The sequence below is a fragment of the Metopolophium dirhodum genome, chromosome 1 (genome assembly GCF_019925205.1).
Source record: "Metopolophium dirhodum isolate CAU chromosome 1, ASM1992520v1, whole genome shotgun sequence".
Taxonomy (NCBI): Eukaryota; Metazoa; Arthropoda; class Insecta; order Hemiptera; family Aphididae; genus Metopolophium; species Metopolophium dirhodum.
In genome coordinates, this window is record NC_083560.1 from 10,594,473 (window position 1) to 10,617,935 (window position 23,463).

At 29.2% G+C, this 23,463-nt stretch overlaps 1 protein-coding gene across 1 annotated transcript; it reads right to left on the bottom strand.

Moving 5' to 3' along the window:
• Positions 1-17,425: 17,425 nt before the first annotated feature.
• Positions 17,426-18,055, bottom strand: LOC132934100 (uncharacterized). Its single transcript, XM_061000376.1, has one exon. The coding sequence runs from the start codon at positions 18,053-18,055 to the stop codon at positions 17,426-17,428; it is 630 nt and encodes a 209-aa protein (XP_060856359.1).
• Positions 18,056-23,463: the final 5,408 nt, after the last annotated feature.

The following is a 23,463-nucleotide window of genomic DNA, read 5'->3' on the forward strand; positions in this document are numbered from 1 at the left end:
AAAAATGATAAATGGCACGGTTGCCTGTACAAGAGGATCTACCAAAAGACGGTCCCCTGGCCTGGTTTGAGGCATATTACTATGTCCCCGAAAGCCGTGTACACTTCTGAACTAAGAACGACTTATGGAGAATTTTCTTAGCTTTCCGAATATATATGGTTGGTGTTTTGCCACATTCCGGAACACGGTCGGAAAAATGATAAATGGCACGGTTGCCTGTACAAGAGGATCTACCAAAAGACGGTCCCCTGGCCTGGTTTGAGGCATATTACTATGTCCCCGAAAGTCGTGTACACTTCTAAACTATGAACGACTTATGGAGAATTTTCTTAGCTTTCTGAATATTTATGTTTAATGTGTCGCCACCTTCCGGAACACGGGCGGAAAAATGATAAACGATACGTTTTCCTGTACCGCAGATCTACGAAAAAACGGTCCCCTGGCCTGGTCTGACGCATATTAATATATCACCGAAAGCCGAGTACACTATTAAACTATGAACGACTTATGGAGATTTCCCCTGGCTTCCCGAATATATAGGTTATATGCGTGGCCACCTTCCGGAACACGGTCGGAAAAATGATAAACCATACGTTTGCCTGTACCGCGGATCTACGAAAAAACGTTCCCCTGGCCTGGTCTGACGCATATTAATATATCACCGAAAGCCGAGTACACTTTTAAACTATGAACGACTTATGGAGATTTCTCCTGGCTTCCCGAATATATAGGTTATATGCGTCGCCACCTTCCGGAACACGGTCGGAAAAATGATAAACGATACGATTGCCTGTACCGCGGCTCTACAAAAAAAACGGTCCTCTTGCCTGGTCTGACGCATATTACTAAGTCTTTGAAAGCCGTGTACACTTATGAACAATGAACGACTTATGGAGAATTTTTTTAGCTTTCCAAATTTATATGTTAAATGCGTGGCCACCTTCCGGAACACGGTCGGAAAAATGTTAAACCATACGTTTTCCTGTACCGCGGATCTACGAAAAAACGTTCCCCTGGCTTGGTCTGACGCATATTAATATATCACCGAAAGCCGAGTACACTTTTAAACTATGAACGACTTATGGAGATTTCTCCTGGCTTCCCGAATATATAGGTTATATGCGTCGCCACCTTCCGGAACACGGTCGGAAAAATGATAAACGATACGATTTCCTGTACCGCGGCTCTACGAAAAAACGGGCCCCTGGCCTGGTCTGACGCATATTACTAAGTCTTTGAAAGCCGTGTACACTTATGAACAATGAACAACTTATGGAGAATTTTTTTAGCTTTCCAAATTTATATGTTAAATGCATGGCCACCTTCCGGACCTCGGTCGGAAAAATGATAAACCATACGTTTGCCTGTACCGCGGATCTACGAAAAAATGGTCCCCTGGCCTGGTCTGACGCATATTACTAAGTCCTCAAAAGCCGTGTACACTTCTGAACTTTGAACGACTTATGGAGAATTTTCTTAGCTTTCCGAATATATATGGTTGGTGTTTTGTCGGGCAATTGCACTCATTGCACGTTAATTTTAAAGTTTAATTATTTAAGTATTTTAAGGTAAGAATTAAGAAAATAATATAAGTAATGGTTATATTAGCCATTACCAGGGCTCGGGACTTTTGCTTATTTTTATGGATTGATTTAAAATGTAGCAGAGTGCCATGGAAGTGTACGTCGTGTTACAACACGTTCAATTATAAAATTTGAAAGTGCTTTTTTATTTTTTTCAACGATTTTTCAAAAAATTCTTATTTCTAGTTTTTCTGATTAATACAAAATGGATACTTTCGAATTTTGAAAATCAAAAATAAAGATTTTAAGCATTTTATTTTTCAAATAATTCTAACTAATAGTTAATACTATGTTTATGAGATTGGACTATAGTTATAATAAGTTATGATATTGTACCTACCCAGAAAATAAATTTACCTTGGTAAAAGGTTTTTTTTTTAAAGAGGCCCATACAAAATTATTGTGCCGGGGGCCAATTCATTTGCCAGACTGACATTGTGTAGTATTCAGTATAATATAGACGTATTATCCTTATTACACAAAGTTATATAAGTCAAAAACTACTAGTTCGAATTTAGTTTCAGATAGGAAGATAACAGTTTTCAAATAAAAAATTATCTCATGTTGTTTTTACCACCGTTAAAAATATTGAAAATCCACATATTTTTTTCTACACATTTGAAACTGACAAGAGGACATCTGAGAGGAGTCCTATATTACCACGAATATGTTAATATCAAATGATATGTAGCACAAGGGTGTCCGACTCCAAATTATATAAATAGGAGGCGGAGGAGACTTTTGAAATCTTATATATTTCATACAGAAAGAAACGATTCCAAAAAAGTGGGTAAGTGGATGTCGCTCTGCTAGTAACCTACTTTAGTGGGCCACTGTAATGGATGGTGTTAAATTTGAATTCAATGACATAATATCATTATTGTATAAGAAAAACGATTCTGAACGAAAACGGTCAGTCAGCCTATGATATTACCGAGTATATTTGATGATATTATTGTGAATAAAGTAATTCATTTTAGTATTAGGCATAAAGTAGGTTAAATTCATTTTTCCCAAAAAAATTATATTTGAAAATGTCATTGTGTGTATAAAACATAACAATATTCTCTAAAAGTTTCATATACCCACTAATAATATTTTTTAAATTACAACAAAATACCCAAAATCATTATTATTGGATTTAATACGTAATTTCGTCCAAATTTGAATTTAAAATATCTGTAAAAAATAACTGTGTTTACTGTTTATAATGTTTATATATTTTTTAGATTTTTTGGTTACAGTATGAACTATTTATGAGAATCTTTAAAAATTAAAGATTAAATTTTAAACCTTAGTTATAAAAACTGAACATTTTATAATTTCTTAGTTACTATGAATGGTAATTTTCGATATTTTGATAAATGTTATCAAAATTTGAACTTTAAAATACGTTCATTAAAAAAAAATTGTGCCTACGTATTTTTAATATTTTTTAACTGCTATTGTAACAATAATATATCAGGAGCTTTGTATTAAATTTTCACTCTTTTTGGCTCAACAAAGAAAATGTTATTAATATTGATAGAAAAAAAAATATTGAAATTTGAATTTGTACCTAAACAGCTCAAAATGAGTCAAAATATTATTTTGTGTAGAAAATGCTAATATAAACATTCAGTCAAAATTTCATGTATCTACGGTAATTTGTTTTACAGTTACGCCAAAAACCAAAATCGATTTTGCGTAAAAATTCCCGTTTTTCCTTAATTTTTCTTTTGTTTTTCACGGCGCTTTTGAAAACTACTGAGAAATTTTTACTTTTTATTCCCAAAGTAAGAACTAGATTCACTTTCTTATCAGAAAAAAAAAATCAAACACACATCATTGTAAAATCAATACATTCATCGCTCCGCTCAGAATGTAAAATTAAGCATTGACATTTTTGGAGTAAAATACAATGAATAAGAGACGTACATGTCCCCAGCCCAACTCAATAAAAATTTTAACATTTTTTTCATTTCAACATTTAGCAGTCAATTAGCAACAATTAGCAAGACTATTTTCACAATTTGCAAGCCTTTAGTTGAATCATAAAATAAAAAAAACTAAGGGTGGGGCTGGGGATATGCATCTAAAGTTGGCCTCTTTAGGACATACAGTGCACCCGGTGGTTACGTTTATCTGTAGTAAAATTTTCAATCAAGTTTTCAAACAAGTGACGACACCTTATCAATACACCTTGAGGTTACTCAACAAAACTTATTTTTTGGTGCACGAAAAGTTATCAATTTTGTCATAGCAAGAATTACAGTTAGCGCTTTTGCATTAAAGTGATTTCTTTTGGTACTACGAAATATATCAGTACCTATACACAGTCATAACTAAGAAACAAAATTTTCACTACATATAAAGCAGAACTATGGCTGTGCAATATCATTTTTATTTTTTTGAAATCACTTATACGAAAAAAGTACTTATTGTTAAAATCCATTATTATTTGTGTTTTTCAAACTTAAAAAACTATGGACGCATGTACAAGCTCGGAAAGTATTCTCACGGACTGTAGATTTCCGGAATGTAAATTGGCGAACCATATTGTCACGGACCGTATAAATCTGGAAAGTATACTCCCGGACCGTAGGTATTTCCCAGGAAAAAAAAATACACACATACAAATCCTGATTTGATCGCACTCAACGCACATTATTGCGGCAAACGCATGCATGTCCAACGTGAATTTGCGTCCGATGCGTCCGATGATTACGATATCAAGAGTATTCTCGATGTACTAGAACGTGGTTGAACGCGTAAGAGTGCACTTGTGTTTTTTTCATAATGTCTACACATAAGATGCAAAAAAATGTATGCTCGCAGAGAGTATAGGTGTAAAATATTATTTATACAAAAAATACATAAAAAAAAAAAAAAAATATAAATTCTATTTTGAAAAATCGCAAAATGTTTGGTGAATTTCATCATTTGTATAGAAAATTACGTGACAATGAAAATTTGTTTTACGCATACACGAGAATGTCTACAACAACTTTTGATTATATTGTTGAAAGTATAAAACCTGAGTTAAATCTCAAATCGACCAATTTCCGAGATCCAATTAGTGTGGAAGAAAGACTGCCAGTAAGCGACAAAAGTACAAATATTACGACCAACTTTTATGGCTAAGGATTGAAAATTTAAAACAAGGCTCCACGTAAATAGGTTATATATAAATTACTTTATTCACAATAATATCATCAAATATACTTGGTAATATCATAGGCTGACTGACCGTTTTCGCTCAGAATCGTTTTTCTTATACAATAATATTATATCATTGAATTCAAATTTAACACTTGTAACCTACTGTACAGCAGAGGGACATCCATTTATCCACCTTTTTTTTTTACTAAGTTTTTTTTATTAATTTTTCGACCAACTTCTATTTGGGAATAAATTAGGAAGGAACGACTTACAAAATTTAAATTCATGTTTACAAATACTTACAAATTTCGCATAACGATTTGGAGTAGTCAAAAACTTTGAAATGCCAAAACGGCCAAGTTTCGTGGAAGTTAGCCGTGATTTAAACTTTTGAGTACAATTGAAAACGGCTGATGTATACATAAACTATTTTGACTTGTTTGAGTTGTTTACGTGGACATTTTCAGTTTATATTTTTTTAAGTTTTTTTCTACTTATGTCAATAAATTGTTATTCTAAGTGGTTTATGATAGATCAATTTATAATAATAAAATTAACAATACAAAATTGATTCTGCTGAATGCAAATGGTATATTCAATTGTATTAAATATATTACGCGTGAGTCAGCGAAAAAACAAATAGTAGTGACAAATAAAAATAAGACAATGATTAACTAATGCAATTATAGTTTTATCGATAATCAAATAATAATTGTTTGATTATTGAATTCGTGTAATTACCAACCATCGATAATTTTATCACGATTATATCGTTTGATATAATATTATGAAGTTGTTTGATGATTTGATATAGGTACAGAAGAATTATAGTACTCGACTTAATTACTCTGAATATAATACGTCTATACATTCTATAATAAATCGGGGCTTACAAAGGGGGTGAGTGGGCGATTGGAACTGAAGTATACAGGGGACAAGCTATTTTAAAGTCACATAATATATTTTTACAAAGAGATTTGGAAAATACTCACAATTTTTTTTATGAGCATTTAAAGTTTGAAGTTTGAATGCTGACAAAATACGTAATAGTCACGAAAATGTGCAAATTATTTCATGTTAAAAATTCATAAAATGTTTTCATTTTAAATCTGAGATTTAAAATATTGTGACTTGTTTCCAATTTTTTTAGTTTTTTTTTTCCATAAATGTCAATACAATTTTATTCATTGAGTTAAATAGTGTGTAAATTATAATATATTATAATATCATAAAATATACTTATTTTGTAATAATATACGCTGATAGATTTCAGAATCTTTTTCTTTTTCTAAAATTGTAATTGCATATAGAGTTGGTACATATTTTAACGAGCCACGAAGTGAACGGGGTCAGCTATAATATTATATATATACAATTAAACCATTTTTGAGTTATTGAACTTATACTTATAAGTTATAATATTGCCAATGTATTTCACCTGAGGTAACATTTGCCCGGGCAACGACGGGTGGGACAGCTAGTATTATATTAAATTACAACTTTACAAAAAAATTACGTTTACACGTTAATAACAATGTATAATTTTAATAATCATAGTTCGATTCGATCGGTTATCCTAATCGGTCGTGTGTTTCGATTAGTGTTCAGTGCGCTCTCTTATCTAATCTTTAGGCAATATTACTTCGATAATAATGTCTTGTGGCAAGTGCAATACTGTTATTTCCCCAGCTAAATCGGCTGTGTGTATTACATGTGATAAAAATTATCATCCGGTATGCACTAAACTCAAAACACTGACAAATTACAAAATCAATAAAGATTTCTGGAATTGTGATCTTTGCTTGAGTAAGTTGAAAAATATTTCTACTCGTAATAAAAAAACTGATATTTCATATGTGGATGAATCCGATTTAAATTATGATCTTGACTCAGTAAAAACTGACTTTAGAAATGTGTTACAAAAGATTGAAGCACTTTCAAAAAATATGGTTACTATTGAAACATCAATTAAATTTTGTTCTGATTCTATTGATGATTTTAGTTCAAAACTAGAATCGGCTGTTAAAAAAATATCGGTCATGGAAAATAAAATTGAATTTTATGAACAAAAATGTAATAAACTTGAGAAAGAAGTAAATTTTCTCAAAGGCAATATTTGTAATGCTGAACAAGCTTCTATGATCAATAATATTGAAATTTCTGGAGTTCCAAAAACTGCAAATGAAAATGTGTCAGAAATTGTAAAAAAAATAGCTAACGTTTTAAACTATGAAATTATACCTAGCGATATTTTACATTCATTTAGAGGAAAATCATATAAAAACAAAGATGGAAATATTTTTGTGCAGTTTTGCTCAAAAACCGTTAAAGATTCATTATTAAATAATATTAAACTTCGTCATAAAAATAAAAACCCAGTAACCGCAAAGCACCTCCATTCAAGTTTTGATGATTCGAATATTTACATAAATGATCAATTAACTCATTACAACAAAAAGCTATTATGGACTGCTAAGGAAGTAGCAAAAAACTACAACTTCAAATACACTTGGGCGAACTCGGGAGGAATATTCATCAGAAAACAAATTGATGGACAAGCGTTCAAAATTTCAAATTTAGAGATTCTACGAAAAATGGATGAAGAACAAAAGGTAAAAGTTCTTTGGGAAAATATTGATTAATAAGTACCTATATTTTTATAACATGTATTAGTATTTTTTTGTTTATCCATGGTTAATAATTTAGATTTTAATTTTTTAGACACTAAGTCCAATTTAGAATATTATAGTACATACAATATAAATAATTTAAATGATATTCATAATAAAACTAATGAATTTTCTTTACTGTGCATGAACATACGTAGTATTTGTAAACATTTTGATGAATTTATTATATTCTTGAATGATTGTGAAGTTATCTTCGATGTTATTTGTTTGGTTGAAACTTGGCTAGAAGATAATTCTTTAGAGTTTGAAATAGAAGGGTACATAAATTATAACTACTAAAGGAAATTAAATAAATCTGATGGTATCTCTATTTATATTAGAAAAACAATAAATGTAAATACTATTAATTACGGTGTAATTGATCATTGTAGCTCTATAAACTTTAACTTATTAAAAAATAATTCTATATTCAATATAATATGTGTATATCGTTCACCAAGTCTGTCACAAAATCTTTTTATCGATAGTTTAGAAAATTACTTAAACAATTTTACTGCAAAAGACACAGTTATATTTTGTGGAGACGTAAATATTAATTTACAGCTAGATACCGTTGATACTGTTAGTTATCTTAATGTCTTATCTACTTTTGGTTTTAAATCATGCATTAATAATACTACTAGATACAACTTATTAAATAGCTCGTCATCTTGCATTGACCATATTTTTTATAAAGATTGTCTTGGTCTTGATAATGTTAAGGGATATGTATGTAAAAATACTATTACTGACCATTATACTGTAATTTTCACTTTAAAAAAAACTAAAAATGGAAACATAAACGTTAGTGAAATTGCTGTAAATAAAAAAATCGAACGTATAAATTTTGATCTACTTAAAAAATTATGTAAAGAAGAAACTTGGTATGATGTTGTTAATACAAATGATATCAATAATGCAATAAATTCGTTCTTTTATAAAATAAATAATGCAATTAATTTGTCCATTACTACTAAACAATTTCGCCAACCTAAATTTAAATATAAAATTAAAAAATGGGTCACTACAGGCATAATTGTATCGATGCGGCACAGAGATAAAATGTTTAATAAAATTAAACAACAACCTTTCAATACTAAACTCAAATCTAGCTACAAAATATATAGAAACTTACTAACAAAAATTATTAAATCTGCTAAAGATTTATTTTTTTCTAAGGAAATAATTATAGCACAAGGAAATACACAAAAGGTATGGAATTTAATTAAGGAATCAATAAATAATAAAGATAATAAAAAAACTATAACTAATGTTGCATCGTTAATTGATGAACATAATCATAATAATATTATTCATGAAAGCAAAGATATTGCCAATAAATTCAATAATTTTTTTACAAATATAGGTGAAAATATTGCCAAAAAAATTAATTTACTTTCGACATCAAATATCACTATAAACAATTCTAATTACAAAACTAATATAAACTCTGTTTTCCTTAGGCCTATCTCTAAAGATGAAATTAAAAATTATATCCTCAATAGTAAAGAACACAACTCTTTTTATATATATGGTCTAACAAACTTTGTTTTGAAGCATATTATCGATGACATTATTACACCTTTAGAATATATTTTTAATTTGTCATTAACTTCTGGAATTTTCCCAAATGCACTTAAGGAAACTATTATAATTCCACTCTTTAAACAGGGAAATAAAAATATGTGTACAAACTATCGCCCAATATCTCTTACTTACACTTTAGCTAAAGTGCTTGAAAAATGTATAAAATCAAGGTTATATGAGTTTCTTGAAGCGTCACAAATTTTCACTGAAAACCAATTTGGCTTCAGAAAAAATAAAGGTACATCTAAAGCGTTACAACATATTATTAGCAAAATCCATAAAAAGCTTGATGAGGGTGATTTTGTAATTGGAATCTTTCTTGATGTAAAAAAAGCTTTTGATTCTGTAGATCATAATTTATTATTAAAAAAACTAGAAAATTATGGAATTCGTGGTGTTGCAAACAATCTCATCAAAAGCTTTTTAACAAATCGTAACCAAAGGGTTAAAATAAATAATACATTTAGCAATTATAACATTTTAAATTACGGAGTTCCACAAGGAACCGTGCTGGGACCTCTACTATTCATTGTTTATATTAATGATCTTCTAGATTTAAATTGTGATGGATTGATTACGTGTTTTGCTGATGATACCACTATATTAATCAATGATAAAAATAAAGACGCTCTAGTTTCTAAAGCGACACAAATTATGTCCGATGTTAATAAATGGTTTAGTTTAAATTCTCTTGAAATAAACTATGAAAAAACGTGTTGCATTTCTTTCGCGATTTCAAAAAAAAGCTCTCAAATGTTAGACGGTATAAAAATACACCTTTTAAATTGTTTTAAAGTGAAATCTCCAAATAATGATAACTTTAGTTGTAATTGTACTAATATTAAATCTGTTGACTCAATTAAATACCTAGGTGTAACTCTTGATAAGTACTTAAAATGGGATACTCATATTGGTATTACTGTAAAAAAAATTAGAAGTCTTTTCTATAAATTCAAGTCTCTAAAGAATATCTTATTGCCAGTTACCATGCGAATGGTTTTTTGTGCACTTGCTCAATCTATTTTTAGTTATGGGATTTCAGCTTGGGGAGGAGCTTATATTACACATCTTAAAAAACTTACATCGACAATAAATTCGCTACTTAGAATTTCCTTTAAATTACCCTTTCGCACAAATACTGATATTATATATAAAACTTATAACTTACTCAACCTTAAACAACTATATATTAAAGAAGTTTTATGCAATTTATACTTATATAATCATAAAGAGTTTAATTTTAAACACAATTATGATAATCGCCAAATTATAAACAATACTTTTCAAATGTTCAAATGTAATAGTGAATTCGGTAAAAGAAACCCATATTATATTAGTTTATATTATTGTAATTATCTTTGTATCAATATTAACAGTTTTGATAATTTTACCCTTTATAAAAAGTATGTTATCTATAAAGTATTTTGTTACATTGTTACGTGCTGCCCCTTCAGGGATTCACTATGTAGATGATTGAAAATAATGGTAGCCAAATTAGATTTATAATACAATGTTTTATTAGAACAAATATAAAATGTATAGTATCGTCGTGATAATAGTAGTAGTAGTAGTAGTCGTCCTGTATATGGCTAGTGGCGTGAAGTCGCTTCTGCGTTGCTGGTCCAGGTACATCTGTCTTTACTGTGTTCCCAGCCCTCCTATATATGATGTCGGTTCCTTTGATGGATCCTGCGCATGGACGGGGCGGTGTATGTAGCTGGTTCAATAAGTTGTTATTCTCGCAACCGCCGCTCGTGACTTGTTGTTGGCCGCTCCCCTTGATTAGTTTGCCAAAATAGGATATAGTTTCTAACTATGAGGTTACGTCTAGGAGACCATAGCAACTCAAGGAGAACTGCCTCTCCGAGTATAATAATACTTATATACTAATACATGAATTGAGTACGTAAAGCTATTCCTTTACAACATTACCAGAAAAAATAATATTAAAGATATTTAAAATGATGGACAAACGAACATTATTAACATGTACACGTGTATGCACCATCAATGGCACCGTATTGCATATGATAAATCTTTATGGCAAAAATTAAACATATATTCTCGGAGTATGAGTATTTTGACTTAAGATCATCTTCTTGCCCTTAATATCAAATACTTTTCTGTTTTTCATTCAGATGTAAGTCAATTACCCATTTTGTACTTTTACCATGATTACTAATGTAATTTGATCTGTATTTCAGTTTTATATTTTTGAAAACCATTATTCATGTGAAACACCATTTCCCAAGTTGCAGTACGTAGATTTGAGTTCAGTAATTATGAATTATAAGAGTAAGTTATAAATATTAATGAACAAGTTATAAAATTCAATATTTATAAATATATTTGTTTATTTTTATTTAAAGTGCTACGTTCATTATTAAGGCAATGTTCAAATTTGATAAAACTTAGTTTTAAACTGTTCTTTAGATTCTTTTTGTTGCAAGTACATTGGACACAATACCAATTTAAAAGTACTTAACTTAGCATCAACAGTGGGACTTAACCGCAATGGCTTGAAACATTAATTGTCTCTCAAAAAGTAAATATATTATGTGTATCATATTTTTGGGTAAAATAATTAGTGATACGAAGTATTATTTTAAATTTTTACCTATATTTGAAGTTTTATACCGGTTTTTATATGCTGTTTAGTTATTTAAATAATTGTATGCTCATAACAACTGTAGTAGACCACATGAAAACAGCTATAGTAGAACCAGAGAATACACTTGATTTATAAACTACTAATGTTGTAGGTTTTTGTCAATGGTTATAAAGTAATGGATAATATAGTATTTTTACATAATAATTGTCGCGTGTGCTTATTATATATTATTTATATCTATGCACTTTAACCTAACCTGGTCGTTATCAGTGTATTTTTCTTATTATTATTTATGTTAATTGTCGCTAGATCGGTGTCTCCCTCTTGCACTGCTGTTAGTCGGACGTGAGCACTGTGTCGAGCATAATATCGTGTAAAATAAAGATAAAATGTACAGTCCACTAAAAGAAATGCGTTAAATTTATTAACCAGCTTAACATTTGGTCCATCGGCCGGATCGCAAGAGTGTCGTGTATTATCTCTTGTCGATTTCAAACGGGTTATAGTGTCAGTGAAATTCAAAAAGAGGTTCGTGTTGAAAATTCACATCGTGGGATGAGCTGACGAATAAAAATCAAGGTAAGAGAGTCATTCCATCGTATAAAAATTATCATAACTGAGGCCGCTGCAGGGGTTGTGGGTGGCATGAATGCGTTTTGGTAGATAGGTAAAAGGTGTACCTCAATAGTCAATATGTTATTTGACGCTTACCTTTTGTTTTTTTTTTTTTTTACATGAACGTTTTTCATTGGATTACATATTTTATCGTAAGAGAATATTTTACGTATTATTCATAATCGAGTAATGAATTGTACATTCAGACCATTCGTGAAAAACAGAGTCGTTCAACTGTTCAAAACATAGCTATGCCACCTGAAACCAATGTTTACAGCAGTTTTCACAACGACATTGTGTATAACCAATTCCAAAAATTTTGGTTTGTGCGCAATAAATTATCAAATTATTAATAAAATATGTATTATGTTTTTTTTATCCTGTATCCACTTACTCCCTTTTTTTCTATATTATTATTATCATTTATATAATTATTATTATACACATACACTAGCTATACATAACAAATGACAATATTTAATAATTCATTATTGTATATTCGAGATATAGTTCACATAAACTTTGATCAAAATTGTCATATTTTCGTTTATGGTGTTTTTCTACAATACTTATTCATTGATTTTTGATAGTATCGTATGATTTACTATACAGTATGAGTTTAAACTTTTGATTTTTAGATGTAAATCTGAAACATTAATTTTTTTTTTGTATTTCTTTAGGTAAGTTCACGTAGAGAAGATTTAAATATTAAATATCTAACCATATATTTATAAATGGACTTGTCTGACTCACTGACTCATCATCGCCTAGCCAAAATCGCCAAACCTATGGCTTATGAGTATGAAATTTGGCTAGTAGTTTCGTTGTATGGTGTAGAGACTAACACTAAGAAATGATTTTGCAAAATTGGTTGCCATTGGTTACTCCAGCAGATCAGATAGAAACTTGCATCAAATCGTTGCGATATATTTAAATTATAACACGATTTCAAGAAACTATATTATTGTAAATAGTATAGGTAGATACGACACATAATGTGTAGTAAGAATTAATGCTAAGCGTGGAATACGAAATTAAAAAGTGTGTACTTAATGGCCTGTATTAACTAGTAACTTTTTTTACAGTTTTTTCTTCATTAATTGAAAAGTTATTTGATGTTACATTGGGATATAGATATAGAAAAGAATTTTAAATTTACTTATAGATACAATATTTAAAATATTATAAAATAAAAAAAAGGTGGATAAGTGGATGTCGCTCTGCTGTGCAGTAGGTTACAAGTGGGTCACTGTAATGGATGGTGTTAAAATTGAATTCAATGATATAATATCATTGTATAAGAAAAACGATTCTGAGCGAAAACTGTCAGTCAGCCTATGATATTACCAAGTATATTTGATGATATTATTGTGAATAAAGTAATTTATATATAACCTATTTACGTGGAGCCTTGTTTTAAATTTTCAATCCTTAGCCATAAAAGTTAAACATTTTATACATTTTTAACTACAAAATAATTAATAAATTATAAATTTGATAAATGTTGTCAAAATTTGAACTTTAAATGCTTATAAAAAAAAATTGTGCCTATGTATTTTTAATATTTTTCAACGGATATTAGAACGATATATCAGGAGCCTTATATTAAAATTTCACGCTTTTTCACCCAACAAATAAAATTTTAATGATATTTATAGTAAAAAAAACTAAAAAAATTGAAAACTGACAATGTCCGTAAACAGCTCAAAAAGAGTCAAAATATTTGGAAAATGTTATGATGTATAGGAAATGCAATTATAAAAATTCAGTCAAAATTTCATGTTCCTACGGTGATTTGTTTTAGAGTTACACCAAAAACCAAAATCGATTTTCTCGAAAACAGATTTTGCGTAAAAATTCCCGTTTTTCCTTAATTTTTCTTTTGTTTTTCACGTCGCTTTTGAAAACTACTGGTAATTTTTTACTTTTGACCACAGTACCAATTAAATTCACTTTCCTATCAGAAAAGTTACTGTTGAAGAAAATCCAAGCACTTTTACTGTCCTAAAAGGTGATGACAGACACAAAAAAAAAAAAAATAAAAAAAAAAACACACATCATTGTAAAATCAATACATTCATCGCTTCGCTCAGAATCTAATAATTAAAATTAAATGGCAAACACACTGGCTCGATAAAACACTAAATTAAGGAAAATTAAAAACTCCATCTTTGGATGGCCAAACTCCCTCAATTCGCTCTAACTGCAGTGTTGGGATTAGATAAATACTTCTTTATCTAGATAATAAAAGATGTTTTTTATTTTAATACCTACTATAAAATCTAACTTTTGAGAGTACAGCTTAGATACTACTTAGGACTTCAATATTATATAAACACCGGCTATATGTTTAAATTAATATTAGCAGTGAACATTATTATTAAAAGGACGTCGCACCCGCATGTGTCTTCTCCGTCTTTCACACGTATACGACATGGCATATTTTTGTTCGCTAGTTTCGATAGGGTGCTGTCATTTTTGATTTTAGAGTGAATTGACCTATTATCAAACTTTTAGGTAACAACATTATCTGTGCCCTCTCGTTGGTTTTTTACGATATTTTAATTTTTAAATGAATTATCAGTATGTACAATATCAATGTTTGAAAATGCTCATAACTCACTTAAAAATTAAAATATCGTAAAAAACCAATGAGAGGGCACGGACAATGTTGTTACCTAAACGTTTGATAATAGGTCAATTCACTCTAAAAAGTCTAAAATCAAAAATAACAGCAGCCTATTGAAACTAGCGAACGAAAATTTGCTATAACGTACGTGTGTAAGACGGAGACAACACAGGCGGGTGCGACGTCCTCTTAATCAATACCTGACTAAGGTATAACTGAAAAAACATTTTCAAAATTAGGTATAAATATCAACAAAAAACTATTTTAAACAACTCGTCATAGTAAACTTTAATTATTATGAACCTTTACAACAGTTTTAGTAGGTATGCATTTAAATCGTTTTTAGTAGATATACAATAATTATAATTATTATTGTTATTATGTAAAGTAGTATGTAAACCTAACCTATCTGATAAATAATAATTGTATAAAGATTTATATTGTTTCGATTACTTAATTAAATTAAAAATTCAAGCCCATTGCAGTTGGTTGACACAGTTGACCCGTATCGGTACAACACACGTCGGAAATAGGAAAACACAATTAAATACGCGGTAGGTATATAGCTTACTCTACCCAAAAATAAGTTATAAATTAAATCATTATAATCATTTTTCCACTAATTTACTGTTGACGAGTCACCAACACAAGATAACAATGAAATGTAGGCATATTTGAGCACTAAGCTGGGCCCCTAACGAAAATATCAATAATAAACAATGGGTATATAATATTATTATGGAAATCCGATTTTTTTACTGAGACGACGACAATTCAAATATAAAGTATTAATTATTAAAAAAAAAAAAATAAATTGACAGTAAAAAGTGTATTTCATTCTTTTGTATAGAGACAAATTTATCTAGATCAGCTTAATCTTTTGTAGACCACGGACCCCTGATGAAAGATTTCTAGAAATCGCGGAACCCCTTACCAATTTTTTTTCGAATTCCTTTTTTTTTACAAAACATCTCGTGTTATCATAAACAAAATTATAATAATTATTTTATATAACAAATTACATAAGTAGACATAACAAAACGTGCACATTTATAATTATTTTATTACGATTATTTTTTTTATAAAAATGGGTAATATAAAACCATAATTGAGTACGATCGATCATCTGCACTTAGTGGCAGTAAATATAAGACTGTCGGGACTACAGTGCTGTACGCATGTAAATTTCGTATTAATAAATTTCGTCGAAAAACTGATTATACTTAATAAACATTAATAATACAATTATTTGGTGTAGAATCTACATATTATTATATTTATTATGAAAAAAAAATAATAATAATCCAACAATATTGTAATAATGCATTCATGTCACTTATTGACGTATGTTATGTGTTAAGGCTGCCGTGGACCCCCAGCCGCTCGGCGGCTACGTGGCTCGGCGACTGCGGCGATCCGTGGTGCCGACCAATATCGGTCCCTCGCCGGAACGGCGACGGCGGACAAATCTTCCGCTAATCGCTTGACGATGATGGCCCGTGGTTCCACGCGAGTAGCGCGAACGCGAAATTAGTATAATATTCACGTACTTTTCCGTGGCAAACACTCTCGATCACGCGGAGGGTAACAAAACACGCGCACGGCGTTAATAGACGCGAGCGGAAGCTCGATGTGAGCTTGACGTCGGACGTCAATCACGACGGACCCGACGGACAAACAGGCGTGGTCACACGCGAATTTTTATTTTACTCGATGTAAATAGATACGTATTGCGACAACGATAATAAAGCGAAAACGTACTTCAGTAATAGGTACTAGGTATCGATCGTGGCCGCTGATCACAGCTCGGGCACACTTGCACCTCGCGTTCACACGAGGTTTTACGACACACGGGAACGATAGCGCGGACGTTGCGCTACGTTCAGCCGTTGGAAAAAGACAAACGCCACAAAGTTCGCGACGGCCGATGGCCCGCTCGTCGGCCGTTGACGGCAGCGCGGTAACTCCGGAGGGGGAACGCGTCGCGCGGAGCTTCAACATCTCGCGCGACTTAGAGCGTCCAGGATTTTGGCTGCGACCCCGTTCCACGGTCGAACATGAATATAATTTATAACTAATAGTTAGCCATATAGGTGTGTATTATCAAGATTATAATAATATTCATTTTTAAACACAGAATAAAAAAAAAAATTATTTTTGCTATTGAGATCTAAATCTACTAAAAAAAGTATTCGAAAAATATTTAGAATACTTAGGAATATTATTATCACTTTTTTTTAATTATTTGGAATATGTACTTGAAATACTTTTAAAAACTGTTTTACCCAAGTCTGAAAAATTCTATAATTACTTAATATTAATTGTTATAGGCATATTGTCAATTATAATTTATTAGTTATTACTATTAGGTTTGTATACAATAAAGTACCTATTAATTTTGTTAGAGCCTTGAGATTAAAAAGAAAAATATTAAAACAAATAATAAAAAATTAACTTTTTTGATCAAATTAATTATAATATAAACATTAATTAAAAAAAAAAAAATAAACACGACATTAAAATCATAACATGGTACATTGCTAAGTTTTTGTAAATTTTGCTACTTTTCTTTTAGTCATATTATCTTTCTTTAATTCTTTACATCCGAGTTGTGCTTGTAAGAAAACTGCCTCATCCTCATATTAATATAATATCTAATACTAAATGCAATTATTTGTTCGCTGTGTTCAAAGCAAGGGAAATATAAAGTATTATTCTCCAACAAATCTGCTAAGATTAATTCACACACATCAGCCATCATAAAATATTTAAAAAATAAATTTTCTATTTTACAAATAAAATTAAAAAAATATTTGTTTGGGTGTAATAAAAATCCTCTAGATTTCATGTTTGTAAGACGAGCAACTGGTTCAAATGAAACATTAGACTGTATTATTGCTGAACGACAAACTGCACATTTACTGTAGCGTAAAACTTGCTTGCATAAATATCCAGTTACATAATAAATTACACAGTCAACTACTGGTGCCAAAAAACTATCATGATCACTATTTTCAACTACATCATCTATAGTCCAGTCATCTTGTTCAATGGCAAAATCTAATTTTACACGAATGGTTTCCAGCACTGATTTTTTTTCTGGATTCTTATATATGTTTTTGATACTATCCAAGCTAATTAAACTTTTGGAAGGTTCGTTGTTCTCAAAAATACAGTTTCCAGTTTTTGGAGGTTTTAATACACTATACACTGATAACATTTTATACAGTTTCAAAAATGTTGGTGTAGCTGGATGATCGTTAGCACCACCTGCCTGGCGAACTGTACCAAAGAATCTCTAAAAATATAAATTGTAACAATTAAATATTTTAGATTCTGAGAGGTTTTCTCTGAGCGGGATACTTACTTCTGCTGAATCTTGGTATATTTTGCCAGTGAGAACATAATTCATATTATACTTCTCCTTTAAATAACAGCAAATTTGAATTGAAGAAGTCAGAGTTATTCTCAATCCTCCAGCTGTGTTGTTTGTTAGAAAGTGTACATGCTTTATGAGTTTATCAACAACTCGTTGTTCCCAATCATCCAACCACTTCAGAGTAAATTGTAAGACCTGAATGTTAAAAATTTTAAAAACACACATTGTAAATTCAATACTCACAATCCAAAAGTAAATAGTGGTTACTGGTTACAAGCAGTAAGCAAGCTTTAATAGGTTTTAATACAGAAAAAAAATTCAAGATTTTAACTATCAGTTAACTTCCCACTTCCATAAGTACTTGAGTAGAAATTAAAATAAAGTTTGGAAATATAGAAGGGACTGCTCCTTCTTGTAATCTAGGTATTTGATACAAAGCCTACCACAAATTAAAATTGCAATAATTAAATATTTATTTTAAATTAAAATAGGTACCTAGATAGGTTAAAATAAAATAAAAATAAATAAAACTCTTATAATAGTTAAATTTAACAATACAATTTATTTCCACAAGCAATAAATAATATGCATTAAAAATCCTAGGTTATTTTTAATACTATATTAAGCAATAGGTAATTGATTGGTTATAAGAATATTTAAAGATCTAAATCAATCACAAAAGTTGAATCCTGATACTCATTAATATTTAGTTATAGAGTTAAATTAATAAAAAAGTATAAGATCATTTTTTTTTTATCAGTTATATACTAATAGCTACTAAAAGAAAAAAAAGATCATTTTTAATTACAAATTTACAAACCTCTGCAAGTACTTTCCCGTTTTTATCCGTCATAATTTTTTTACGTATTATGTCTGATTTTCTGAAGTGTAGTTCACAAACCAATTGTTTCGGTTTGATTACAAATTCCTTCCTGGGTATAGCTTTTTTCCATTGAGCTAGTCTGATTGTATCTTTAGGGACAGTAAAAAAGTGCAAGAGTCATATCCCGAAGTACACGCCGGAACAATACAACGATGCCCGGGCATGTTGAAAAATTAAATACTATAGTGACTAGTCTATAATCTAAATACTATAATACTAAACAATATGTCATCAATATCAATATATTCCAGAAGTCAATTCGAAATAATATTCGTCATTGGACAATACACAACATAGCCGTCGACGTAATTTTTATACATACATTTGTTTCATGTTATTCTTATTCTAAATAAATCAATTTTTTATTGGTGTTCTGTAATTATTTCAGTTGTGGCACTTTCATTTTGAATATGCTTATTGCGAAATAGTAATAAAAAAAGTTAGTTTCCAGCTTTTTTTGGGTTTTTTTTTTATGAATCTCGATAAAATTTTATTTGTCGAATAAAAAATTTATTACAAGGATCTTAATGTATTGTTACAATGACATTTGAAAGATATTAAAAATCCATAGTCACAATTTTTCTTTTATAAGCATTTAAAGTTCAAATTTTGACAAAAAGCGTAAAAATCAAGAAAATGTGCAAATTATTTTGAATATGAAATTTCTAAAAAATTTTATTTTTAAATCTAAGAGTTTCAAATATAATACAAGATTTTTTATAAGGTTATCTAGATTTATTAAAATAAAAATATTTATAAGAATGTCAAATTATTTTTTTATTAGCGTTTGAAATTCAAATTTTTACAACATTGGATATATTCACTCGATTTCTCATGTATCGATTTTCTTATTTTGTTCTAATTCAAAAACAAATAGAACGCGGGGCGATGAATGTATTGATTTTACAATGATGATTGTTTTTTTTTTGTGTCTGTTATTACCTTTTAGGACAGTAAAAATACTTAGATATTCTTCAACAGTGTCTTTTTTGATAGGAAAGTGAATCTAGTTGGTACTTTGGGAGGGCCAAAAGTAAAATTTCCTAGTAAGTTGTTTTCAAAACCGCCATGAAAAACAAAATTACGCAAAGATTTTGATTTTGTTGCAACTCTTAAACAAATGACCGTAGGTACATGCAATTTTGACTGTATGTTTATATAAGCATTTTCTATACATCATAACATTCTCCAAATATTTTGACTAATTTTGAGCTGTTAACAGAAATTTTCAGTTTCAATTTTTTTTAGTTTTTTTTCTATAAATATCATTTAAATTGTATTTGTTTGTTAAAAAAGCTTGAATATTTAATAAAATGCTCTTTTTATATTGTTTCAAAAACAGATGAAAAAAATTAAAAATCCATTGTAACAATTTTTTTTATAAGCATTTAAAGTCGACAAAATACGTAAAAATGACGAAAATTTGCAAATTTATTTTGAGTTGTAAATTTATAAAAAATTTTCTTTTTAAATCTAAAATTTGAAATTGTAATACGAGATTCCTCATAAATCATAAGTTTGTCTATCTTTATCAAGAAAAAATGTGTACAAGAAAGTCAAATTAAATTTTTATGAGCGTTTGAAAATCATATTATTACAACATTTGATATTCACCTGATTTTATGTAACAATTTTCTTATTTTATTGTAATTAAAAAACGAATGACTGTAAATACTTGAAAATTTCATTGAATGTTTATATTTTTATTTTCTATACACGAAAACATAATGATAATAATTTGACTCTTTTAGAGCTGTTTACGAACATTGTCAGTTTTCAATTTTTTTAGTTTTTTTTCCATGATTATTAATACAATTTTATTTGTCGAGTTAAGGGACAATAGCAGTTGAACAACATTAAAAATACATATGCACAATTTTTTTTTATAAGCATTTAAAGTTCAAATGTTGACAACATTTATAAAATTTAATAATAACCTACATTTATAGCTAAGGATTGAAATTTTAAAACAAGATTCCACGTAAATTGGTCATATATAAATTACTTTGTTCATCTAAATATCATATCAAATATACTTAGTAATATACTAATATTATAGGCTGACTGACCGTTTTCGCTCAGAATCATTTTTCATAAAATTTCGGTTATACAGTATGGGTTGAGCTAACCATTAGACGGTTTAGGGACATTCAGAGTCAGACCGTAATACCACTCACAGTTTAAATTCTATAATAGAGTAGTAACTCCACTCTTCTACACCATAAATTATAACATTGTAATTTTGTACTTGGTTAATAAACATTCATCAAAACATAGTACATCACGTATTTCATTTCTGCGTCGATGTATATATCCGAATATCGACGTCGGTTGGGACGTAACAATTGTTTCGCTTACATATCGTGTGATTTTGTAAAAAAAAATAGTTTCATAGGTTAGGTAATGAAACTTAAGGGTGAGAATATTGTTGATAGGTTTTTATTTTAAAGCTATTTTATTGTGCTTTCAACTCTCGTACTCACCAGTTCATGGGCACATTGTATAATATCTATAATTGTGTGATTGGACATATATTTGAATATAGAAAGGCCTCAGCCTTTTTAGTCAAAACAAATTGATAAATAAATAATTATATCTTAATATCTTAAAATATCCATAACTTGTTTTAAAAATAAAATACAAATAAATGCTTACTGCTTCTCTATAAGGTTCCTTAAAAAATATTTTTCTCTTTAATTTTGATTTTAATATTATATCATATCACTTTAATATTAAAGCTAACAATACAAAATTGGATCAACTGTACTCCTCACATTTGCATGTTGCTCGTTGAAAGAATATCAAATGTTGTAAAAATATAAATTTCAAACGCTCATAAAAATTTAATTTGACTTTCTTTAAGACATTTTTTTTTTTGAGAAAAGTTGTTTAACCTATGATGAATCTTAAATTTAAAAAGAAAAAATGTTTTTGTTCTTTAATGAAATAATTATTAAAGATATAATTCTGAAAATCCTTACTGCACTTCTCCTAACCAATGTGAATGTAACAAGACCCCAAACAACGAAAGCCGCTCTCTGGTTTCGGAGATCTATCTTACTAAATGAAAATGAAAATGGTTTTTTGTGGGGCTGTTCACATCGACATTTTTCTGTATTCAAGTTGTTACACCGCTTGTGTGTGATATCTGTTAATTAATTACTAAAAATTAAAAATGAAGAAAGTTTACATGCCGAACCCTGACTTGGCAAGCGTTTTTTCTAAATTAGATAAAGAAATCTAATTTTTATACATACATTTATTTCATGTAATTCCGATTCTAAAGAAATACATTTTTTATTGGTTTTTTTGCATTTACTTCAGTGATGCCATTTTAATTTTGTATATTATAGTTATTGTGAAATAGTAATAAAAAAAGGTGGTTTAGTGGATGTCGCTCTGCTGCACAAGTGTGTCACTGAAATGGATGGTGTTAAATTTGAATTCAATTATAAAATATCATTGTATAATAAAAATGATTCTGAGCGAAAATAACGGTCAGACGGCCTATTTACTATTAACTAATTATATTTGATGATATTATTGTGAATAATGTAATTTATATTTAACCTATTTACAAGGTATCTTGTTTTAAATTTTCAATCATTTGCTGTAAAAGTTGAACATTTTATACATTTTTAACTACAAAATAATTATTAAATTTTGTCAAAATTTGAACTTAAAATGCTTTTAAAAAAAAAATTGCCTATGTGTTTTTATTATTTTTTGTGCTATCATAACAATATATCAGGAGCCTTGCATTAAATTTTCACGCTTTTTTACTCAACAAATTAAATTTTATTGATATTTATAGAAAAAAAACTAATAAAATTGAAAACTGACAATGTCTGTAAACAGCTCCAGAAGTGTCAAAAAATTGTCAACATTTTATGATGTATAGAAAATGCTAATATAAACATTCAGCAAAAATTTTCATGTATCTGTAGTCTAGATTCGTTCTTGAATAACAATAAAATAAAAAAATCGTTACATGAGAAAACGAAAAATTAAAAGTGAAAAAATAATTACATATCATTGTAAAATCAATACATTCACCGTTTCACTCAGAATCTAAAATTTAATTTAATTAATAATAAATTAAAAACATGATTCCTATTTCCTAGTAACGCATGACAGTTGTTACAGCTCTGATATATTTTGTTTTGGTCAAGGGTAGAATCTCTGGAATCGTATGTATATACCTATATATATATATATTCAATTTTCGATTAAAAAGAGGTATACATTTGTATGAATTTTTAACTCAAAATAATTTTCAAATTTTCGTGATTTTTACGAAATTTGTCAAAATTCCAACTTCAGACACTCATAAAAATCTATTGTGGAATTATGCTGGACTTTTTTT